Below are 23,490 nucleotides of genomic sequence, written 5' to 3' on the forward strand. Positions count from 1 at the left end.
ACAACTCCAAGGAATTGAAACAGTGGGAACCGGTTCTCAACAAGAACCGGGTTTTGATACCCATCCCTACTCACAGTCCTTAAAATAGCAGCCGTAACATCTGGGATTGCTTTCCTTCTGGGCCGGAAACAGAGTAGAGAACCAGGAGATGAAAAGACCAGAGTAACCAAACAGTTCAATGAGGGAGTCGAACCGGTGCCATACAACTATAAGTGATCACTTATTAAGAGACTGTCTCTACAAATGAAACATGCTTGCTCCAAAGCAGAAACATCTATCAGTGAGTCGTGCCAAACAGCAGATAGATGTCAGAGTTATGAATCCCATGTAAAGTGCAGATTAGAAACGTGAAAGATACCCTTCCACCTCACTGTGAGACCCTCCGGATTATAGAATGCCGCTCGCGGTAACACAGGCTTGGAGCCCCTCCATTCCAGCCCTAACCATAACCTTAACCTCATCAGATATTGTTTTCTAAAGTGATTCATGATAAGAATGTGAAACACATTTACATGTATAGCCCTGCATGGACTGGCACCAGCCTACATCTTCGATCTCCTACAGCCCTATGTCCCAAGCAGGTCCCTGAGGTCATCTGATCAGGGCTTACTTGCTATAAAACAGACTAAGATGGAAACTAAGGATATTAGAGTTTTTGCCACTGTGGCCCCGAGACTGTGGAACTCTCTGCCCCAAATCTTAAGAAATGTGGACTCAGTAGTTGTTTTTAAAAAGCAACTCAAAACTCACCTTTTTAAAACTGCTTTTGATTAAATTTTGCCTCTTTTATATTGTCTGTTTTACCTTTTTATTATTTGTTATCTTATGTCCAGCACGTTGTGACTCTGTCTAGAAAGGTGTAATATAAATAAAGTTTTATTATTTATTTATTTTAACAAGTTCAAAGTGTTTGAAGCAGTGCAAAGGAAAGACGTGGTCTGAGTACACAGTCTATGTTTAGTGGCTGCCTGAGTGATGACGATTACTCGGACGATAGCTCAGATTAGTGGGGTGTGGGAGGATAGTGTTTATTGACATTCCGAAGGTCCAAGGGAAGAAACAAATTTGAAATGAGCTAATTTTGTGAATAAAATTGTCAAATTTTCCAGCTTAAACATTTCCTATGTTATTTATGTTCTGTCGTGAATAAAATGTTGGCTCTTGTGATTTGAAAGTCTTTTCGTTTTTATTTTGTTCACATTTAAAGAACTTTTGGTTTCGGACGTGTTGGCTAAAACAACGCTAACATATTAGAAATGAAGCTAACTAATACTCCAACTATAAGTTTAGTTTCCACCGGTGTTGCTTCTCTTCTTTGAAACCCTGACTTCACTTTTCACGGAGCCATCCTAAAGTCATCAGATGGCTAAGAGCGCGTGCACCTGGACCAAACCAAAACAGGAAACAAAACAAAAAAATGGGCGGGGTGGGGTCAGAGGAGGACTGGGTTTTAATCTTTGTTATTCAAAAGAAAAACGGATGCTAGCAAACAAACACATTGTTTTTGAAGCAAACAATATTTTAGGTGATAAGTTCCTCCGCTGCTGGCACGTAATCTCTGCGCCTGTCTCTGCATAGTCCAATAAACAAACCGTGCTCCTTTCTCTGTTAACTATCCTACTCCAAGATGTCAGATTAGGCACCAGTTGTCGACCTTGAGAGAGAGACAGTGAGAGAAAAATAGAAACTCTGTAGAATCAGTCTTTAGTCCATTCAGTAGCGGTTTTTGATACGGGCGACACGGGCGGTTGCCCGGGGCGGCATCGTGGTGGGGGGCGGCATTACGCGCATGGGCAAAAAATTAAAATAAAATAAAAAATTGCTCGTACTCATGCTGCCCTGACATCATGTCAGCGCATATTGGGAGTGGCACAGGCCCATTTGCTGGGAGTAAGGGCGCCCTCCGTTTGCGAGGTGCGCCTGCTGCTTGCGGCACAGGGAGGAGAGGGCGGGGTGGCGGGGGGATTCTCTGGCTGGCTGGAGCAGCATCTAATAACCAGCTCGCAAAATAAAACAAAATAAAAACAAACTAACAAACACGAAAACAGCAGACATCATGATACAGACTTATAATTTGCACCGATTTTTTTCGAAATTCTATAAGCGAAAAGTGAGCGCGAGAGCCTTCGGTGCGCCTGCTTGCTGCTGAAGTCAAAGTAAACTTTATTGTCATCTCCGCTACATACAGTCCAGTATATAGAGAGACGAGACGACGAGGCTCCAGTTACAGCAGAGCAAGAAAACAAACAATAAATATAAGAAGAGTAAGAAAATAAATATACACTTTAGGACTAGGGATAAAGTGTACACTCATACTGGAGTGTAAAATTAAAACCAATGGAAGATGGACAAGAAAAGTTCAAAGCCATCATGTCTTCAGTTTAGAAAAAAGAAAAAAGAGGAGGAGGAGAAACGAGCAAAAGATACAGGTAAGCAGATGTGTGATTGGATCATGGCAAGTCATGTATCCTGAAACAGTCAGAATCAGAATACTTTATTAATCCCTAAGGAAATAATGTGGGTTACAGTTGCTCCAAAAAGAAATGGTAAAAATAGTAACAGTAACAGACTAAACTCCAAACAATACATTATGTTACAGATTTTAATATTAATGAGTCATTGTCAATTGTTGATTTGTTCTGTTCTCATTGTATGACGAATTATGATGGCTGTTTGGTAGCTGTTTGCATACTATGCGCACTCTCTCTCTCTTCATATGTGTGTGTGTGTGTGTTTCTCTGGTGAAATTCAGTATGGTTCCAACAACAGTTTTATGTTAATGTATAATCCTTAATATGTTTTATGTGTGTGTGTTTGGGGGGAGGGGGGGGGGCGCCAGAGGGAGTGTACGCCCAGGGCGCCAAACAGGCTAAGACCGCCACTGAGTCCATTAACACCACACCAGGACTTACAGCATGTTCCCGTAACAATAGAGCTAAATGTAAATGTTTTGTTAAGAGACAGCGCATTTTAACACGTTATTGTGAGGTTGGTTTTTTATGAAAAACCCCCAGCCTGATACAAATTTTTCTCATCTCATACACAGTTACGAGGATTTTAAAAAGCTGTTGAATTTGAATTATTCTTCCCAGGAAGCCAGAAAGTAGATAATAGTAGAAAATAGTTTTATGCAATAAAACTATGATCATCGGGCTGGAAATATATTTCAGCTGAGCAACAAATGTTCTTGAAATTGTTGTAAAAATCACACAAACAACGGTTGTGTCGACCTTGTATGCATTCTCACGTGTATCCATTGCACCATTTCATCAAAGCCCTCGTTAGTAGGTTCTGTAAAATCGGAAATTCCAGAACTCTTAAAATGAAGCTTTAATGTAACTGAACTAGATGCTATGGGGAAGAAAAGTATCAGAACTTCTATTTTTAAAAAGTGCAGACAAGTCAAAACACCAAAACCTGACACAGTGATTATTGGCATGGCGTGTGATGTAGTAGGAGATGATAATTTGATGTTCACTGAGTTCTTCCTGCCTTTTCCTTCAAAAATGAGACTATCCACATCAGGCTGATAATCATCACTGCTCTGACTGCTTTTCCAACGTTGATGTTCACTATATTCATGCAGTTGATTTTTTTTCACATCCCAGGATTGGATGACCAATCAGACGCCAGTAAAGATGGGCTAGTGTGTGGAGGAGGGTCACTCTCTTTAGGTTATATTAATCCATCGTTCCCCTGCTCCACTCAGAAGGACAGAGACTCAGGATGGCCCGGCCTCTGCAGCTCTTTGTCGTGGTCTCCTCCTTAATAGCGGCCTCTCTGTGTGATGTCTGTGTGGAAGCTGTTTTAGGAAGGCAGTTCACATTTCCAGAAAACTGCAGCAATGATGGAGGAAAACTGTTCCGGTGTGAGCCGCATGGGGAGGTGGAGGTGGCTGTTCTCCAGCAAGGTGTGTGGACACCTGCTCAAGGCTACGAAGACCGTATCAGTAACAATTCCTCCATTATCTTCTATCACGCATTTTACAATGATACCGGGGATTTTGTGTTAAGGTGTAGAGAAGGCGTGCAAATCAAAATGAAAGTTAAAGTTCTGCTTCCCTTTAACGTAACAGTCAAAGAGGGAGAAAATGCCACCTTCCCGTGCTTTTATCAACGTAACTGCAGCAAGTCCGAGACTGTGCAGTGTGTGAAAAACGGGAAGCAGAATTTCACCACAGACGAAGGAAACACGTGTGCTGATGGCCGACTCTATGTGTCACCTAAACGAGACTGTTGCCGAAACGTAACACGGGCTAAGAAGCAAGACGGAGGAGATTATCTTTGTTACATCCAGTGTGAAGGGAAACGGTTCGCATCTGTTGTGAGGCTAAAGGTCAACGGGACATCCACTCCACCGCCTGCGTCGGTGAGCATCCCTCCCTTTTACACATGAGATTGAAATGTGAACACCACAGTGTCCACTTGTGTCTGAGTTTAACTGAATTTATGTTTCATGTTCTCTGAAATCTTGTCATTAGAAACCACAACAAGCCTGAGCTGCTGTCAGCTTGACAGAGGAGCAGTGCTGTGCTGTGCAACATCGACACACGATCCAGTCACACGGACCTCCCTGCTTCTCTTTAGCTCATCAGTGCCACCCGTTACACATATTTCTCATTTTTAGCGTCTAAAAACAACAAGTTAGAAGTGCCAGATTAGCTTGGAAACAATAAAGTTTTTCAGACTTATTATCATAAGAAATGTGTTCTAAGAGGACATTCATATCTCTTTATATTTTGTTCATTTCTTCCTTGATTTTTAGTTTATCATTAGTTTGCATGACTTTTACATTTTATCGATCTGCCTTTGTATTTCTACTCATCCTGTAACTCGTTGGTTTCTCCAGTGTCTTCTTTGGTGCCTTCAGTCTACATACAGTCTTTCTCTTTATATTAATAAATGAGTTTAAAAGCCTAAAGTGTGTACTTGTAGCATTACATAATTACATGTGTGTTTTCTGTAAAACACTATGTGTAACCAGACTTCATTATTATTATTTTTAGTTCCATCAGTTGACCATCATTTTGGTACGAGGCAGAAATGTGTCGTTATATTTATGGAGGCAGGAATATTATTCATTTCGCAATCGATGGTTTGGCATCATGTTCATTTATACAGAGAATCAAGAGCACAACTCAATTATTAGAACATTTCATTTATGCAGTAAAATCAGTTTATCTACAGGACTGAATGTAAACCACAACGGTTCAGCTGCGGAGCCGCATGCAGCTCTTTCATCCTGCGGCTCCGCGTGGCTTGGGAAAATAAATTATAAGTTTATTTTATTTGTGTTAGTTGTTTTTTAAAGTGTAGTTCTAAATTGGAAGATTATGTGATCTTGAAATACTAAGATAAAGTTATATTTTATTATTTTCGTCGTTCAAAATAAGTGTTACACTCGCGGAAAGCGGTATACCGGCCAAAACGCCATGTATTTTTCGAGACTTTCAACCCCAGGTAAGCCAAGTATGGAGAAATATAAGAGAACAAAAGTATCTGAAGAAAACGGATTCCCAGGCATCATTAAATTATCTTTAAAAGGTTAAATGATTCTACCAGTATGCCTAATTTGTGGAGAGAGACTGAGTAACAATAAAAAGTCAAATGTCGCAAGACATTTCCAAAATAAACACACAGCCTTCGCTGAAAAATATCCGGAGGGAGAAGAGGAAAAAAAGTACTTTCAGAACTGATGCGGAAGGCTGATCTGAGAAAAATCAATTCAGTTGGATGAATTCTGCAAATTCAACTACATATGCAAGTTTTGTGGCCACAAAGGCACGGTAAGCCGTTCACGGACAGAGAATGTATGAAAGAATCACACATTAAGATTTCAGAACACCTACCCTCGGACTTTGAAAGCAAGAGTGAAATTGTGCAGAAAATCTGAGAGATGCCTCTGTGCGAAGACTGTCAAAGATGGATATTTTCTGCCGGGGGGAGGGGGCATCTGCAAGGCTATGCTTGATTGTTTAAGAGTAATAAATAAAATCAGTGTCAGTGGCTACTGATGGGGCACCAGTTATGGGTGGAGCGTACAGGGACTTTGTGGCCTTGATCCAGAAGTCACCGGATAGTGAGCTGCCGACGTTTCACTGCATCCTGCACATAGACACACTGTGCACACAAACCTTCCCTCCAGAATGCACAGAGATCGTGAATGTTGTTCAGATTATCAATAAAATGATGGCAAAAGGTTTAAATTGCTGTCACTACTGTTCGCTAGATGAACTGGAGAGCGCGTACTCTGATCTCCTGCTGCATAACCGAGTCCGGTGGCTGTCCAGAGGAGAGGTGCTGAAATGCATTACTGCATGTCTGGGAGCTGAAACAGTCAGAATGGCTGGAAAAGCTGCATTTTATGGTGGACATGACAGCGAATCTGAACCAGCTGAATACAACATTCAGGGGAGAGGAGGCACATGCTGGAAGACGTGTCAGCGTTTGAGCGCAAACTGATTTACAGAGATTTACAGAGAGGCACAATGTCTTACTTCCCCTCTTTGCGGGAGTTCAAACCCCCTTAAAGAGTTTTGTTTGTTTGTTTGTTTGTTTGTTTGTTACAGGCTGGTCATTTTTAGGTTCTTTTTTAATTCTTCTACGTGTGCCAATACTGGGCCATCCATCCTTTCCACATTTGCAACAGCTGCATTCTACAAGGACAGAAAACATGCCCATAAGTTCGATGTTTGGGAGATCACCTGTTGACAGAATTAATTTCCAACCATGTCATCTATAATTACAAATGATCGTTGACCTTAAAGGCACACAGCAAACATGCTGCATGACTTCCACGTCTACTGATTAAATTAATGCGACTGTGACTGTTTAATGTCAGAGGTAATCAGAGACATGTTGTTTTGTTGTATTTTATTTATTTATTTTGTATTTCTTTCATTTATACAACAGGGACAGTGCATGTATGTTGCATCGAAAGCTAACTTGAAGACCTTAAGAAATTCAGTGACTCCACAACAACAACAATTCACAAAGCTAACAGGCGAGGAAGTGTGAAACCCTCCGTGTCAGTATTCTGAGCAGTCTAAGTGTTTGGAAACCAGTGAGCACCACCCGACAAGCTGCTTTAACAACCAGCACCTTCTCACTCCTAAAGTGTAACTTTTTACGCTAGGTGACAAATCTTCATTATGTTAAGCGTCGGGAATGAGAACGGTCTCAAAAATCCACATTACTAGATTCAAAATATGCGCTCATCAATCAGGATCTATAACAGCAGTGCGTTGCACTTTTTTTTTTTTCCAAATTCTTTATTGTCCCACAAGGGGAAATTAGTTTAGCAGCAGGATAAAACTAAACAGAACAATAATTTAAAATAACAATGACAATAATAGTGATATTTTTATAACAGGGACGATACATGTCGTCTGCTTGTCCCAGGTGACTTTATGATTAGACCCTGCAGTACTGACTCATTCAGTGGATGAATAACAACAACTCCATTTACGAGGATGAAAGTTGAGGAAGCATTTAACACTTCAGGTGAGTAGACCACCCTAGATGTCTGTTAACCTGTGAGCCCCTGCCAACTAGCTGAACTCCTGGCCACATCATTTTTAACTAGAACAAACACAAATACAACATTATTTCTGACAGAGGAAATTTGTTTGAGTGTTCAGGAACAACAAGGCACAAGCCTGCCATGAACTGGAAACTGCTGGAACACCAGCGTCACCGTGGGTGCCCAAAGTGGTCTTTTGTTGGGGCAATTTCTTTAATTAATTTTTTTTTAAATTTGTGTGTGCGTGCAGAGTCCTGTCTGTGCCCCTCAAGAATAACATTTAACTATTAATCACAGTTTTACTAAATAAAAGGATCTGTCTTGCATCAGTCACATGATGACCATTAACCAATGATCGCCCTTGACGGCAGAACGTGCTGGTTATGAGCTGGGAACAAGGTCAAAAAGACGTACAGGTGCATTTTCTGCTGTGTGCAACAGCGCGACAAACATTATCTGTCATTTTATTAACTGCACAAGTACTGCTGGTCATAGCTGCTAGCTAGTTTTATAGTAAGGCTTTTCCTGCCTTTCTGGGGGGCTTGTATTTTACAAAAAAAATCTAATATGCATATTCACATAATCATGGATTATTATAATTATGATATCTAAAAAACACAAACTGTATTTTAAAGAATATACATTAAGAAACAGATTATATTTGATTTAGATTTATATTTTAAATGTGACAGAATGCTTATTTTACAGCAGCAAAATTACTGTATCTCTACAGTTACATGTACAGAGTGGAGAGTCACACACGCATTTTTTTTTTTTTTACTTTGTTGAGGAGTACTTGGTGAGGGCTAGTTCATTTAGGTTCAGCAGCTAACAAGATGGTGAATCGGTCAGGATACAGGAAGGAGGACAAGAGGCTTTCACTTTGCTGGATTGTCAGCGCCAGCTGTTTTATTGCCACCTATATGCTCAGTGTTGTCAGCAGTTTCCAGTCATGAACTTAACACTCTGAGCACCAACGTGAAGGATGGCAACTAGGAACACAGCTTACATGATGAGGTAAAACAGAACTAACATGGAAAAACAATCTCCCCTCCTGGAGTAGCAGCGCTGTACCCCAAACTTATGCCAATGTCATTTCCCACAACTCCACCCCACACAATATTGCAGAACATAGACATAAAATCTCAGAGCCTTTTATACATATTTATTATTTATTTTTGTATTCTTTTTAATGTATTATTATAGCACTAGGAATAAATAATAAGGGGAGGTTCCTTTATCAGCACTGTCCCACATAGCAAAATTGGTAAGGCCCAGATCTGGCCCACACAATGTGCTTACACGTGGCCCACATACCGCAAAGAATGACAGCCCTTTGGTGGCCCAGATCTGATTCGCCAGAGGTCGCCCACACATGGGCCAGCACAAGGCCAGTAGTAGACACGCTGGTGATCCTGTGCTGGCCCATGTGTGGGCCACCAAAGGGCCGTCATTCCCTGCAGTATGTGGGCCATGTGTAAGTTTTGTGTCAGCCTAATGTGTACCATAATCAAGCCACATAATAAAAACATGTGCATAATAGTGCAAAAGTAACATGACAAAACTCTGGCCAGATTCTTGTATACCGCTTTCCTACTCTCCCGGATTACTCAAAGTACTCCGTACAACATGCCACGTTCACCAATCACACACTTTCTCTAAACCGAGTGCTTCCTAACTACATTCATAAACATTCACACTTGACATGCAGACTGTAGGAATCAGTCTGCTTGTCACCTTCCGATCAGTAGGTGACCTGCTCTACCTCCTGATCTACAGCCAACCAGTGGTAAACATGAGTAAAACCTCACTAGGTTTTGGATAAAGTGTACACTCACAAACCTGTCAAACCTGCATTTGAAACGTTGGCTACCATGGCAGTATAGTATTGCAACATGGCATTTGGGTCTTCTAACTAAAATAGGAAAATAGGAACATAAATAGTGAATCATTGCCAGACCTGGCCCACATCTGGTTGACATACACTCAGCCATGACACCAGTCAGTCAGAAGTGCCAGCTTGATGCCAGATCTGGGCAAGACCTGTTTTCTATGAGCCTGGGCCACACACACACCAAACCACAATCGAGCCAGATATGGCATGCCGTCGCATAAACAGTGCCATCTACGGCAGGCTTGGCCCATATCTGGATGATATACCACTTATCATTCCAGAAGTCAGCCAGCAGTGCCAGCTTGATACCAGATCCGCGCCAGACCTGCTTGCTATATGAGATGATGCAAACTTGTGCCTACAGTATACAGTTTTCTAAAGAAGGTCTAAAATGTCACTGAGTGTGCGTGCATATGTTTTATGTATATAGATTTATTTTACTTATTACTCATGATTTAACACAGTCCAGACATTCCTCGTATGTCATGGCTGTGTGCAGGTAGGCAGGAAGAGAGGACCCAAAATGCAGGACTCACGGAGGCAAATGTAACTCAAAATCCTCAGCTTTATTACTGGAAAGCAACTAAACAAAAAAAAACTAAACTAAACTGAGAATACACAACAAACTAAACATGCAGGCAGGCTGGCAAAAGGAACACAGTGAAATTTGGAAAAGGAGGAAAAGAGGAAAAAACAGAGCTTATATACACAGGGGAGTAATCATGGAACAGGAAACACGAGGAAGACACAGCTGGGAGAGATTAAGGCTTACGAGACAGAGGGGATGTAAAACTGAACACACTGACATCAGACAGGAACCTTCAAAGTAAAACAGGGAACAAGAAACAATTTACAAAGACGCAGACTGACACTGAACTAAATCTAGAATAATAATCAAAATAGCACAACTAAAGAACCAGAACATAAATCATGATACAGAAATATACCAAAATACAAGAAACTGAAAAAGCTGGGTCAAAATGACCCAGAACCGTGACAGTGTAAGGATGTTTCTATAACATTTTCTATCCTTATTTTATTACGGATGAGGTGCAAGAGTTTTTAAATGTGGGTAATTAAATAATAGATTCATGCAATACCAAATTCTGTGTTGTGGATCAGCACCATGATGGAAACTTGTGGCCATAATATATACAGTATTCTGAAGAAGGTCTAAAATGTCACTGTGTGTGCATGTGTGTGTTTTATGTATATGCATTTTTTAAATTATTACTCATGATATAACATTGTCCAGACATGGCTGGTAAGGACATGAGGAGCAAACAGTGGGAGCTGTGTGAGGCTACTAAAGGCAGTGGATCCCTCAGCAGCTGGCTGCCGGCGGAGCTCCCGGGCACGTCACTGCAACCCCCCCTGGCTTCTGCTCCGCGGCTGCTGAGTGAGCCCTCATCTGGGACTCTCCTCAGCTCTTTCTGGGATAGTGGCGCGAATGCCCCTCTGTTGGTCTTCCTTGGTCTCTTGTGTTCTGAGGGCCTCTGGATGTCTGGAGTTTTGATCTCCTCCATACCTGCTTCATGCCCTGGTGGACGGGGCTGTGGCCCCCCACACCCTCTAGCAGATCATTACATGAAGGAACCTTTTACAGTTTTTTACAGTCGCTAACAAGCGCCTACCCATACTTCAGATACTTTTTCTAAACTCTTAACACAGACCCACACCTACAAAACACAATTGGCCAAATGGATAATATCCTTCCCAAAAATACACTTTGTTAAATATATACTAACTCCTCATTTCAAAATTAGAACACATCTTTCTCTGCACACACTAACTGTACAAAAACACTATAAATCTGACTCAAAATGAAATTAGTCTGTCAAAGAATAACACTTGTTTTCACTTCACAAGGTACATGCAGTCAATCAAAGTACACCAGGTTTCAAAATACTGGCTATTATTGACATTACAAAAACTGCATAGACTTTTATGTTTCAGTGTCACAGGTATTTGCATGCGAAACATGCAATCCACCATATTGACACCAGAAATGTCTTGGTTGGTAACTGTATGTCCACATGTACAGTAATGTTCACATTCAAAAGCATTCCAGTAAAAAGCAAACAAGTTTTTGTTTCTTTACTGTTTACCACAGGAGGTACAGTAGAAACACGGTATGATAGGACAGAGAAAGTTTTACAGTATTGCTTACAGTGAACAAAATATCCATGAAACACACAAGAGCATTCTGAACAAAAAAACAACAGCAAAAAGCCAAGATAAAAAGGGGGGGAGGGGGGCTAAAAAAAGGCAAAAAAGTTGCATCTAATCTCTGCGATCTTCAGGGTTAGGCCACATGTTTTCATCAACATCACATCTGATGTCAGCCAAGTCGATGCACCTGGGATAAAACCGCCTGGTATGTCGGATCCACCCTTGGCAATCGTCAACTGTGATGTCCCTGGAGCCAGCATCCATGGCTTCAAGGAGGGACATCTGGTCATGTGGCTGATGGTCATAAACCTTCCACCGCCATGCAGAAAAGAACTCCTCTATGGGGTTGAGGAAAGGTGAATAGGGTGGAAGGAAGAGACTCACCAGTCTTGGGTGGACTTCAAACCATGTTGTTATTGCTTGCGAGTGATGGAAAGCCACATTGTCCCAGGTAATTACAAAGGTCCTCATGTTTTCACCCTCCTGACCCTGCTCTGGAACCAGGCGCTGGTGGAGATCATTGAGAAAGGCAAGCAAGCGCTCTGTATTATAGGGTCCAACCTGACATTTGTGAAGGAGTAATCCTGCATTTGCAATTGCTGCACACATGGTAATGTTTGCCCCTCTCTGTCCTGGCACATCAACTGTGGCCCTTTTTCCAATTACATTTCGTCCACGTCGACGCCTTTTGGCCAGATTGAATCCTGCCTCATCGATGTATATGAATTCACGAGGGGCTTGGTTGGCTTCCAATTCCATAACTCTCTGAAACAAAGTTTATGTAAGTCATGTTAGTACTGTATACCATACTGTACTGTAACCTAGTATTGTGTAGGTTACCTACTTGCAAAGTGCAAAGCTTATAGAACTGGACATTGGATTGAATATACACTGTACCTGGACATATTGTCGTCGTAGCTCCTTGACCCTCTCACTGTTCCTCTCAAAGGGAACAGTGTAGAGCTGCTTCATCCGCACTCTATGTTTGGACAATGTCCGCGAAATGGTTGTGAGGCTGATTCTATCGATATTGTCGAATATCTCATGGTCCGCCACAATTCTGGTTTGTATTTCACGCAGTTTTATTGCATTATTTGCAGTAACCATTTCCACAATGGCAAGCTCCTGATCATTACTGAGGAGCTTTCCTCTTCCCCCAGAGGGTGGAAGACGTTGCATTCTTTAGAAAGACAGACAATTCAACATATGCATTACTGTATGACCATATTGACATGTCAAGTGAGAATAGGAACAATCCATGTAAAATGCAATACTTACCTGTTGGTTTGTTGAAAGGTGCGTATAATGGAGGCAACCGTTGACCGCCTCAAATTGGGCTGCACTCTTTCACCAGCCTCTCTTAGTGAAAGACCATGGTTGATTACATGGTCAATGATAGTGGCACGGATTTCATCACTGACTACTGTTCTTGCAGCCCTTGGAATGCCACCACCACGCATTCTTACACCTATACCTTGCCCTCTCCTTGGGCCTGCTCTTCTCTCTGGGCCCCTTGCTCTTACTCCTCCTCGACCAGACATTACAGTGTTTGTCTTTTTTTTGTTTCCAAAAACATCACTCCTCAAGGTCTTGCCTTATGAACCCCACTGAGTCTAAGCCAGAATGGAAGAAGGTGTGGTTGGCCCAATTTACCCAACATAAATCAGCTGTGTGTCAATTATTCAATTGTTTGTTTGTTTACAGCTGAGATATATTTTTGATATTGATATTGTTTTTGTACTGATATCATTGCAGGGGCAGAGGTTTTTATACTGTATCTACGGTTTGGAATATTGTTTTTGTTATTGTGGGATGTTGTGTGTTAACATTCGTAGATACTACAAGAACAGTCCATAGTTTTGTTGGGAGGTATAACTTGTCTGTTAAGAAAATGTAAGCATTGTGGAAATGTGTTCACTGACTGCATATTGGGTGAACACGACATGAAATGTGTGAATGGTATGGCCACAACAGACCGATCCTGTGCTAATTGTGTTTAGAGTTTTGCAAATGTGACAACTGTTTGGACAAACGCTTGTTAGCGACTGTAAAAAACTGTAAAAACAAGCGCGTTCATGCTCACAGGTGTACACTCTCTTGGCTGCTACCTCAAAGCACATGGTGCGCTGTCGATCTTGTGTACTGCACAATAACATTTAATATTTAGTATCTACTGTTATCTACTGCTAGCTAGTTTATTGTAATGGTGTTGTATTTATTATGTTGGTCTTTTTTTGTTTGTTTTCTCTTCTGTTTTGTTTTTTCTCCATACAGGTGATCCAGGTGTTTTGTTTGCTTTTCTTTCTTTCTTCCCCCCTTTCTCACCGTCTCTTCTCCCCTCAATTTTTTTTCTCTCCCTCTCTTTCTTTCATTCTTTCTCCCTTTCTCCATGTCTGTCCCATCTGTAACAACCGAAAATAAAATAAAATAAATACATAATTATAATAAAGGTCAATCAAATGGACCAATATGGCGAGGCCATGATGATCCACTTGGTAAAGTAAATCCGCTTGGCATCTTTCTTGGCCTTAAGACAACAATTCTGATGGCTAAAGATCCAAACGGGACAGGCAGAAAAAAAAAGCAGCTGGATTACAAAGAGCACAGATAACATTAACACGCGTACCAGTTGTTGGAGAGGTATTCCAGTATAAAAAAAATAATGATAAGCACAACTGGAATGTTTTGTTTCTATAACATTTTTCTGTCATCATATTATTATAGATTAAGTGCAAGAGTTGTTAAGTGTGGATAATTACATAATAGTTTATTGCAATAGCAAGTTGTGCCTTGTTCTCAGATGTGCAGCAAGTTGAGAGTGAAAGATAAAATGAGGAAATAGAAGGGGAAGAGAGGCAAAGAATGATTCACAGGCAGAGCCGAGTTTATTTCTCACAGTTTTTTGTTGCCTTACACTCTCAGAAATAGGGGTACCAAAGTGTACCAAAAAGGGTACAAATGCTTGTCGCTGGGGGTGTTCCTTTTTGAAGGACATTTCTGTACCCTTTAGGCTTGGTACATTTTTGTACCTTATAAAGTTGTACCATCTGAAGTACAATCATGTACTTTCCTAAGACATAAATGTACCTTCAAACTATAGTACAGAAATGTTCCCTTGAAAAGGGTACAATAGGGTACCTATGAGGGTACCCCCCCAGCGACAACCTATTTCGTACCTAAAGAGACAAAAATGTACCCCCAATAGTCCAAAATATTTGGTTATTTAACTATTTATTTTCGATAATAGAATCACATCAAAGCATTTAAACAACCACAGGAATACATCCTTGATTACATTCATACATTGCCATAGGACATGTTAAGAAAAATACATTCATTTAAAAAAAAGTAAACAATCACATAAAGACATTAAACACCTGAACACAATGTTTTGACGGATCACAGAGATGTCATGTATTTAAAAAACTGTCCACACAAATGTTTTGCTCTACTTCATCAAGCCAGAATATATATATGTCATATATATAGACAAAGTGGAAAATGTTCTTGCAATCACGTCACACAGAATACCTCAAGGACACAAACAGTCTATCATCAACTAAATAGGTGTCTAGAGCTTGAAAATCTAATTCATTTCCTGGATTGAACAGGATCCAGTCATTGTCAACTGCCACTTGGTAAGCATGGAAATGACATTCATAAGTGCGAGGAAGTAACAGTTTCCCACACAATACCCAACAAGTATCAACATTCAAAATATACTTGATTTTAAAGAATATAGGTATGGCTTCAGTGTGTACATGGCCAACTACAAAAACATCCTCAAGTTCATATTTGACACTGCTGACAGATATAGCAGACACACGCTGAAGCACTTTATCCTGAAAATGCACATCTGTAAAACTTTTGTTCATTTCCAGAGCATTCTGTAAGTCACCTGGCAGAGATGAAAATGGCACACTGACACTTGTGCTGAGTGAATGTTCAAAGTCAACAAGCAACCTACCTGAAGAAAACTCCCAGCACTGTTTCATTTGATGACGATTGCTAAGAGTTGCAGTGATGTTTACAAAGTTTTTGCATTTACTCGCTATATTTTTGAAATATTGATGCTTGCTTTCATATCTCATACACCATAAAGGGCGAAGAGGACCATACATCAAAATCAGCCTTGGGTAGTGAATAAGGTAGTGACACTTGGGTGTTAAAACATTTCCAAAGACTTTTGTAGTCATTTCAAGAAATTCTTGAATAAGCAGGTTTAAATGAGCAAGCTCATCTTTTCTCACATTTGTAGCCATTACACGATCTACGATTTCTGAACATAATAAGAACACATGCCAATATGGAGTGCCAGGTGGAACATGGGGAGCCATTAAAAAAGGCAAGAGCCTGAAAAGGCACCATTTTTGACTGGCTGATCCAACTATGTTAGAATTTTGAAGCATCTTTTCCGTCAGTGGCACTGGTCTGTTCGGCTTGTCATTCCTCCCAAACTTCACATTTTTCAGCTCATCATTGATTTCATATATGGTGATGTGCTTTCCCCTGTGAGCTTTACAAATAACCAAGTTCATTACCAAAGGAATAACCCCCTCCAGCAAGTCGTGCATTACATCTGGGGGAAGAGACTGGGTCACATCAAAATAAGGCAGTGCATCAAATGTACAGTTACCATACACACCGTACAAAGCAGCACTCTCTGGGTTGTTTTCCACACAGTTTATGTGGTACTCATGTACTTTGGTTGTTCTAATAACAAAATGGTCCTCACAAAAGTGCTGTTGTATCTCCGAGTGCGAGGCCATACAAAATCGGCATATTCTGCCTGTATTGAAAGACATTGAGAAACGCCCAATCATATGAGCAGAAAGGTTGTCGCATGAAATGGTAGCAAGAGCAGCATGAACTGTGTGCTCTACTTCATCGACACAGATAGTGAAACCCTCTGTGGACAGCATCTTCAAGTCAGTTATCAAGGGCTGAAGTATAGTTTCAAGCCCACACTCTTTTAAATGTGAATGGCGAACCAGTAAGGCTAAATGAATGTGACTCAACTTTGAGCGATGTTTTCCACTTATGTTTCCTATAGTATAATAAAATGCACAGATTTTGTATTTATTTCGTTTTGCACCAAGTGGGTTCACAATTTCAAATTCATCTTCATAAAAATGAAGTCTTAGAGCTTGAGGATGGTCTTTGAAAAATGAGTGGTCTTTAAAATACATGCCATCTTTGTAATCAGTCAAAACATCATCATCTTGATTTCTGTGGTTATCCAGAACAATTTGTTCCCACACATCCTCCACCTGACAGTATTTGTTTAATACCTGTAGGATTGGAACATACGAATAACTACCAATTTTCACACCAGAATGGTCTCTTACTGTGTAACTGATAGGTTCTGTCATGTTCATTTTTGATTTGCAGTGTTCTTTTATCATAAATGGTGAACGAATTGAATCACATGCTTTCTGGAAAAAATCTGAAGTAGACAAAACCTGCTCAAGTTCTGGACAATCACTGAGGCGGAAACCATGTTTATCCAAATGATAACGAATAAACGAGTCGTAGTTTTCTTTAAAAAAACACAAAAGAAAACTAAGATCATCAACGATGTCTTGCTGAACAGAGTGTGGAAGGTTATTTTTTTCAGTACATTTGAGAATAAAGCTAAATAAATGATCTCCTAAATTATCAAGCAAACTGTCCATACTAGGTGGTGTGGGCTGCTGAACTGTGTGCGTCTCGTCTGAACTGTGTGTGTGTGGGTCTTCAACCTCTTTGTGTGCATGGTTTTCAAATCCATCTTCAACTACCTCAAGGCTATTCAAAACAGAGGGTTTGTGTTTGCGATACACATGGCGTCGAAAAGAGTGATACTTGGAAAAAGCTGCCTGGCAGTCATTTATTCCACAAGTGATGCTGAAATGAGGCTCATGTGCGTGTACTAACCCAACATGTGTAATCAACTTCCTCAGAGTAAATGCCCTTTTTGAACATTTTGAACATTTGTGGAGTGGGGGCATATTTAATAGAGTTGGTTAAGTACCCTGGCGACACTTACTGGCAGGGGTTTGTCTCCCTGGTCTCCTATGTTGACAATGCAGTTCTGAAGAAAGACAAGTGTTTTCTTGAAGTATGCAGGGTAGGTCATGTTGAACATGAAGAAGGTGGAGAATGCTGAGATGTAGGCCTCATCCAGCGAGACCTTCTTCAGTGGCAAATCCTTGGTCATTTGAAGAACATTTTGAAGAACAGCAGTGAAGTTTTCGCTAAAGCGGCGACAGATGTTGTCTTGGCAGGGATGCATTAAATCAACCTCATAACACAACTGGAAATGAAAAGAGCAGAATAGACAAAAGAATGACATTTTACATTGAGGATTTAAATTTTTGACATGTTTAAAGACACAGACTGGAGATAAATGTAAAGTGCTTTAACCCGTGAACAAAAATTCTAAAGATAATGAACAGATCGATTAATCAGTTAGTACAGAAAATAATAATCAGATTTAGAGACAAAAAATCATTAGCTGTTTCCCCAATCATCTTAACAATTCTTACCCCTGCAGATGTCCCCAGGAATGGATATCTCTTTAATAGGTCCACAGTACACATTCCTTCAGCTACCTCTCGACGTCTCCATGCAAAGGTTTTTGTCATGCGGTCTTTCACCAGTGCTGTGTCAGGATGTAGCTTCTTGTGCTGATCATTTAGCACCTTGATATGAGCATCAACGGAGGCTGCATCTTCCCCCACAAAGCACGAATCCTTTGTCAAAACAGATATCAGTATTATCATAAGTAAAATCTGATAAGTTAATGTTACTCGAAATGCGGTAATTTGTACACCAAATGCTTTGAAAAAAATGCAAAAATGTTGAATAGGAATTGCAAGTTGAGCTGACTTTTGTTAAATCAACTGTGAAGTTCCTTTTTCTATGTTAATGTTATCTGTTAACATGTTTCTTTCAATTAATGTTTACTTTTAGCTTTACAGTGAACATAATAAGACTACATATGTTACCTTAGCTCTTAAAGGCTGAGGGTGTGAGGACTTACGAGAGAGGGCTTCAGTCTCTTCAGACAGGAGCTGCTGGATTCCTCTGTGGTCCGATGTTTCTGCGTGCGTCCAAACTTTTCTTTAACCCGGTTCACTTCTTCGTTGCTGATTAGGGGAGCCCGTTCTGCTTTGAACTTTCTCTTGAGTTGGCTGTGCCAGGTGTCCTAGTTGTTTCAAATGTATATAAGTAGTTAATTATGCTTACTTTATATTAATATAATCTATAAAAGAAACAAAAAAGGAGAGGTACTCACATAACCATTTCCGTGTACATCTCTTAAAGGATACTTCACAATCAGGGCTTTGATTACCTGGATGTAGTCTGAGTGGGTTGGGTACCTGTTTCAAACATAAGAAAGACAACCCACAGTGCACTGATTACTCTTATCCTTTCCTGGGGGCTTTTCTGTTCTTCAATTCTTCTAATCATATTGTTATTACCATAAATAGTATGTTGTAGACCAATGTCAAATCAATGTAGCTAAAGTTGATTTTAATTTTTTAAAAATGGGCGTGGACAAACAGCCACATCTCTCCCAAACTTAATAACATAATAATAACAATAAGCTATCATTGTGAATCTGTCTATATTCCCCAAAAGGAAGTTACAATTAATTCTCTTGATTAATTGTTAATATAAATTAACTGGTAATATAAAAATGTAAGTAAGTGTACTCCCTGCACAGAGCTTACAGCTCTCATATTCGAAAATCCCACTAAGTAGGTGGAATGGTACAAATGTGTACCTTCCATTGTTTAAAATCCCTTTGAGCGGGAAACAAGTTAGATGGGATAAATTTTGCTTAGAAAACGATTTTGTTAATAGCTATATTTACATACTAGCATGTTTTGAGAAATTATTGATTTTTTTACATTTTTGTACACGGTTCGACACTATTTATTGATAAAACACTCGAATACGGCGGGCAGACAGATGTTGAACATTCCACCAACAGTCTAAATAGTCCACATTTGTACCTTTCTTTGTTTAAAACTTAGCTAACTGCTAGCTTTCGCCCATGTTAAATCTAGCTCTTCGGACTTTTGCTAACTCTACTGTAAAATTACACGTTGTAATTTTTATAAAAACACAAAATCACACCCGACTTACCTCTAAATCTTTGCGCCTCGTCGTCTGACACATCAATGCCTTCTTCCATCAACCTTTTAAGGAGCTCCTCCGTGGATAACCCCCTGAGAGTCATTTTCTGTGTCAACGCTAGTCAGCGCGGAGGCGGAGCACTCATCACTGCTGCCTTTTCGGCCTTTGGGATTAATGCGCGTTGCGAACTTGACACATGAAAATACAACATTGTGGTATTAATGCGCAGTTGTTTAGAAACCGTTATGCTGTCTTGGCGAACTATATTTGTAACTTACAAAATGTAGTCACCGTAACATAAAAATCTGCTTGACATTTTAACTTCCAAAGAACCTCGGTTTAACTTGATGTTGCAAATTCCATAAAAACCTCACAATTAATGAACAATTCTAGGATGTAGTTAAAGCAAAAAAGTAAAGTCCAAACATAACAGTAAAATGATTTCACGTTTTTGAAAGATTTAAAACATTAAAAAATTATAACTGGAACTTAATAAAATGGAAATGGACCAGTTTTTTTTAACATCATTTGGTTGTGCCTGCATGTCATTGTGTGTGTGTTTTTTTAAAATATAATTTAACATAACTTACACAAAGGTAGGTTACAGATATTCTTTGCATCATAGGATAATTTACGTACAGAGGAGAGGACCAACAGATTTGATTATAACATGTAGCTTTTATGAGCACACTCACATCTCATATGAATTTTACAATTAACCAGGCCCATCCAGATTTTCCCATGCTGACCCATTACCACATTCTGCCACTGCAGTACAGGTCAAAATGGTACAGATTTGTACTTTATTTCAAATTGAACCTTTAAAGGGGCATTTCTGGACTTTTAAAGACCAGTATTGTACTTTTAAGGGAACATTTTAAAAAAATGTACCTATAGGTACAAAAATGTTCTTCTCTCGTACCTCTATTTCTGAGAGTGTATGGTTCCAAGCGCTGTTACCAATCTTTGCATCAGAATCAGAATCAGAATCAGAATCAGAAAGGGTTTTATTGCCAAATGTTGAGCGGGTTTACAACATTAGGAAATTGCTGCGGTGCTTCAGTGCAAACATACTGTTATAAATTAAGCTTAAATAGACATGAAAATAAAAATGAGAATAAGAATTAAAAGTGCTAAGTAGATAGATAGATATATACATGACATGAGTGCAGGTGGTGATCAGTGCCAAACATGGAATGATGCAGTGAACACAGCGTAGGGTCATGTGTTAGTGGTGGGAACAGTCGTACGTTTATTGTTCATGTATTCAACAGCAGAGGGGAAGAAACTGTTCTTATGGCGAGAGGTTCTGGTGCGAATGGACCGGAGCCTCCTGCCTGAGGGGAGCAGGTCAAACAGACTGTGTCCAGGGTGAGAAGGGTATATATACATTTTGTTATATATAATTGTCATGACATTTATGCCGATGATGAATGGATGTAAACTCCTGACTCCACATGTAGAGGTCAAAGGTCTATCTCATCCTGGTTGTTGCTCTCTTTTTCATTAAAGATGTTTCTGTCTGTGTATAGGACTCCACTAAGTAGGGGATTGAGTCACTATTTCTCATTCAGTCTCCTGCTCAGTCACACTTGGTGGCACCTGGAACCTTTAAAAGGTTTAAAAGGTCTTTTGGAGGCCTGAAGACTCTTTTGTCCTCAACACAATGATAATAAATTTAACTACTCAACGCAGACTGTTGCATTCATTAACTATAAGCTTCAGCCTCTTACAGATCTATGAAGAAATCAAAAAAATTGATTATTAGCTGTTGCTATAACCAAGCTATACCTTCTTTCTCAGGGCAGACCTTCAACTGTACCAAGTGAAGAGCTGCCAAGAAGAAGAAGACACAAATAAATCAGCAAGTCAAAAGTCAGAAAGAAGTCTCTGTATGTGTGTATTTTATCTTTACACTGTAAGTTAGCAGTGTGCAGATATCTGCTGTTTATTTTGCCATGAAGACTTTCATTAAACAGTGAAATAAAGGTTTGGACTTTGGTACTAAAAGCAATGCACTACAAAAAGCTATTTCTATTCATTTTTATAGGCAGTATAACATCAGAAGGCTTGGCAGGGCAATTTTTAGAGATGTGCTTTTCTCCTGATTATAAATGATTGGTCATTTAGTGGACTGTTTCGGACACTGTCTCCTCTGCTCTCTTCATGCATGTACACCCTTGGTCTTCTCTCTCCAGCCCCAAAAGAACTTGAGAGTAAAAACAATCACAGATGTCACAGCTGCTGTTATGATGATTGTGATCCATATCCAGTGGTAGGACTCCTGCAGACAGCAAGAAAACATGAAACTCGGTGTTAGTCAGTGCAGTTTGTTTAAACTTTAAATGCCTTTCAGTTTACAGCAAATCAAAGATCACACAGTTTACAGCAAAACATCAAGATGAAATGTTCATGTGCAATCTGTGATCTGACTAGAAAAAAAGGGGTTAATCCCAGTTTAAGCCACAAAATCACCTGTAGGTGCCTGTTATCTTGTTAAATTCCTGAATGACATAGTTAAAACCTGAACTGTGAGTCTTTGCTGCCAGGACAGAGATCAGTGTTGTTGTAATCGATGCTGTCACAGCAGAGTCACCCTGACACAGTATGGTAAAGTTATTCACACTCAGAAAGTCATCAAGGCATCAAATGCAGATGTTGTATTTAAAGCGTTTCTGCTGTAAATCAATCTGTTTGCAAGATAGAGCAGGGTGTGGTGCACTTACCGGTGGTTTGCGCACTCGCAGGCGGACAGCAGAGCGGTGTTTCTCGGCCTTCTCTATGTCGCAGTAATAAACTCCTCCGTCTTGTTGCTGAGCTCCCTTTATGGTGAGAGACAGGTCTGCCCGTCGGTCCCAGTCAGATGGTATCGATACCCGGCTTCTGTTAAAGTCATCCCCGTATGTGATTTCCCCTGTCCGACCATTCAGCTCCAGCAGTACTTCCCCGTTTCTCCTCCAGCGCGCAGACTTCACCGACTGGCCCGCTGTGACGGAGCGACACGGGAGGATGGCATCCCCACCCTCGGATACAGCAACTTCAGAGGGCACAAATACCTCCAGCTTGTAAGCTTCCAAGTGTTTCCTGTTGCAGGTAAACTCATAATGTCCGTTGTCATTGAAGTTAGCATTTGTTAAGATTAACCAATCGCGTCCTACGACCACGCGGTCAGTGTAATCTCGTCCTGGCTTCCAGTAACCATTTAGAGATGCGATGAGCTGAGTGCTGGCATCATCCAGCCGCTGATACAGTGTGCCCTCTCCCTTCCTGCACTCCTCTGAGAGTGGAAACTCCACATCTGCCCCCACAGTGGTTTGGATCAGTGCTCCCAACCCCTCACAGATAAAAGGAAGAAAGAACACAAACACTGATGAAAGGCTCATCCTGACCATCTGACAGTGAAGTGTTTCCGTTATCAACCTTCTTCTGCGTTATCGCGAAGCTCCGTTAGGTTTAGAAACTGAGAGAAAGGCTTGCTACATGCGCATGAACTGATGTGATGTCAGGGTCCGCCCAACCGGCATACACCAGCATTGTAAATGGCGCTAGCCTAAATAGATTCCTGCCCCGTGTAACTGAAGCTGGCAATAAGACGTAACACAAGGTGCTAATATTAACAAACATATTCTGATCATCACTTTCTGTTCAGTGATGCTATAAACACTGTAGACAATACTAGTACTACTACTGCTACTACTACTACTACTACTAATAATAATAATAATAATAATAATAATCGTAATAGTTTGTTATCATTAATTTACGTGGGAAAAATT

At 40.3% G+C, this 23,490-nt stretch overlaps 2 protein-coding genes across 2 annotated transcripts; both read right to left on the reverse strand.

The window, feature by feature from the left end:
* Positions 1 to 6,224: 6,224 nt before the first annotated feature.
* LOC146635888 (sterile alpha motif domain-containing protein 3-like) lies at positions 6,225 to 19,817 on the reverse strand. The gene is made up of 7 exons (XM_085350239.1): positions 19,724 to 19,817; positions 19,359 to 19,377; positions 18,867 to 18,951; positions 18,612 to 18,776; positions 18,115 to 18,321; positions 17,616 to 17,882; positions 6,225 to 6,299 (listed from the first exon to the last, which is right to left on the reverse strand). The coding sequence occupies exons 1-7, from the start codon at positions 19,815 to 19,817 to the stop codon at positions 6,225 to 6,227; spliced, it is 912 nt and encodes a 303-aa protein (XP_085206365.1).
* A 1,846-nt stretch (positions 19,818 to 21,663) lies between these two features.
* Positions 21,664 to 23,273, reverse strand: LOC146635889 (uncharacterized). The gene is made up of 2 exons (XM_085350652.1): positions 22,441 to 23,273; positions 21,664 to 21,998 (listed from the first exon to the last, which is right to left on the reverse strand). Exons 1-2 carry the CDS (start codon positions 23,104 to 23,106, stop codon positions 21,879 to 21,881), a joined length of 786 nt encoding a protein of 261 aa, XP_085206778.1. The 5' UTR covers positions 23,107 to 23,273; the 3' UTR covers positions 21,664 to 21,878.
* Positions 23,274 to 23,490: the final 217 nt, after the last annotated feature.

This window comes from Diplotaxodon limnothrissa, linkage group LG3 (genome assembly GCF_057381915.1).
Source record: "Diplotaxodon limnothrissa isolate DT_005_m linkage group LG3, D_limnothrissa_male_GT1.1, whole genome shotgun sequence".
Classification (NCBI taxonomy): Eukaryota; Metazoa; Chordata; class Actinopteri; order Cichliformes; family Cichlidae; genus Diplotaxodon; species Diplotaxodon limnothrissa.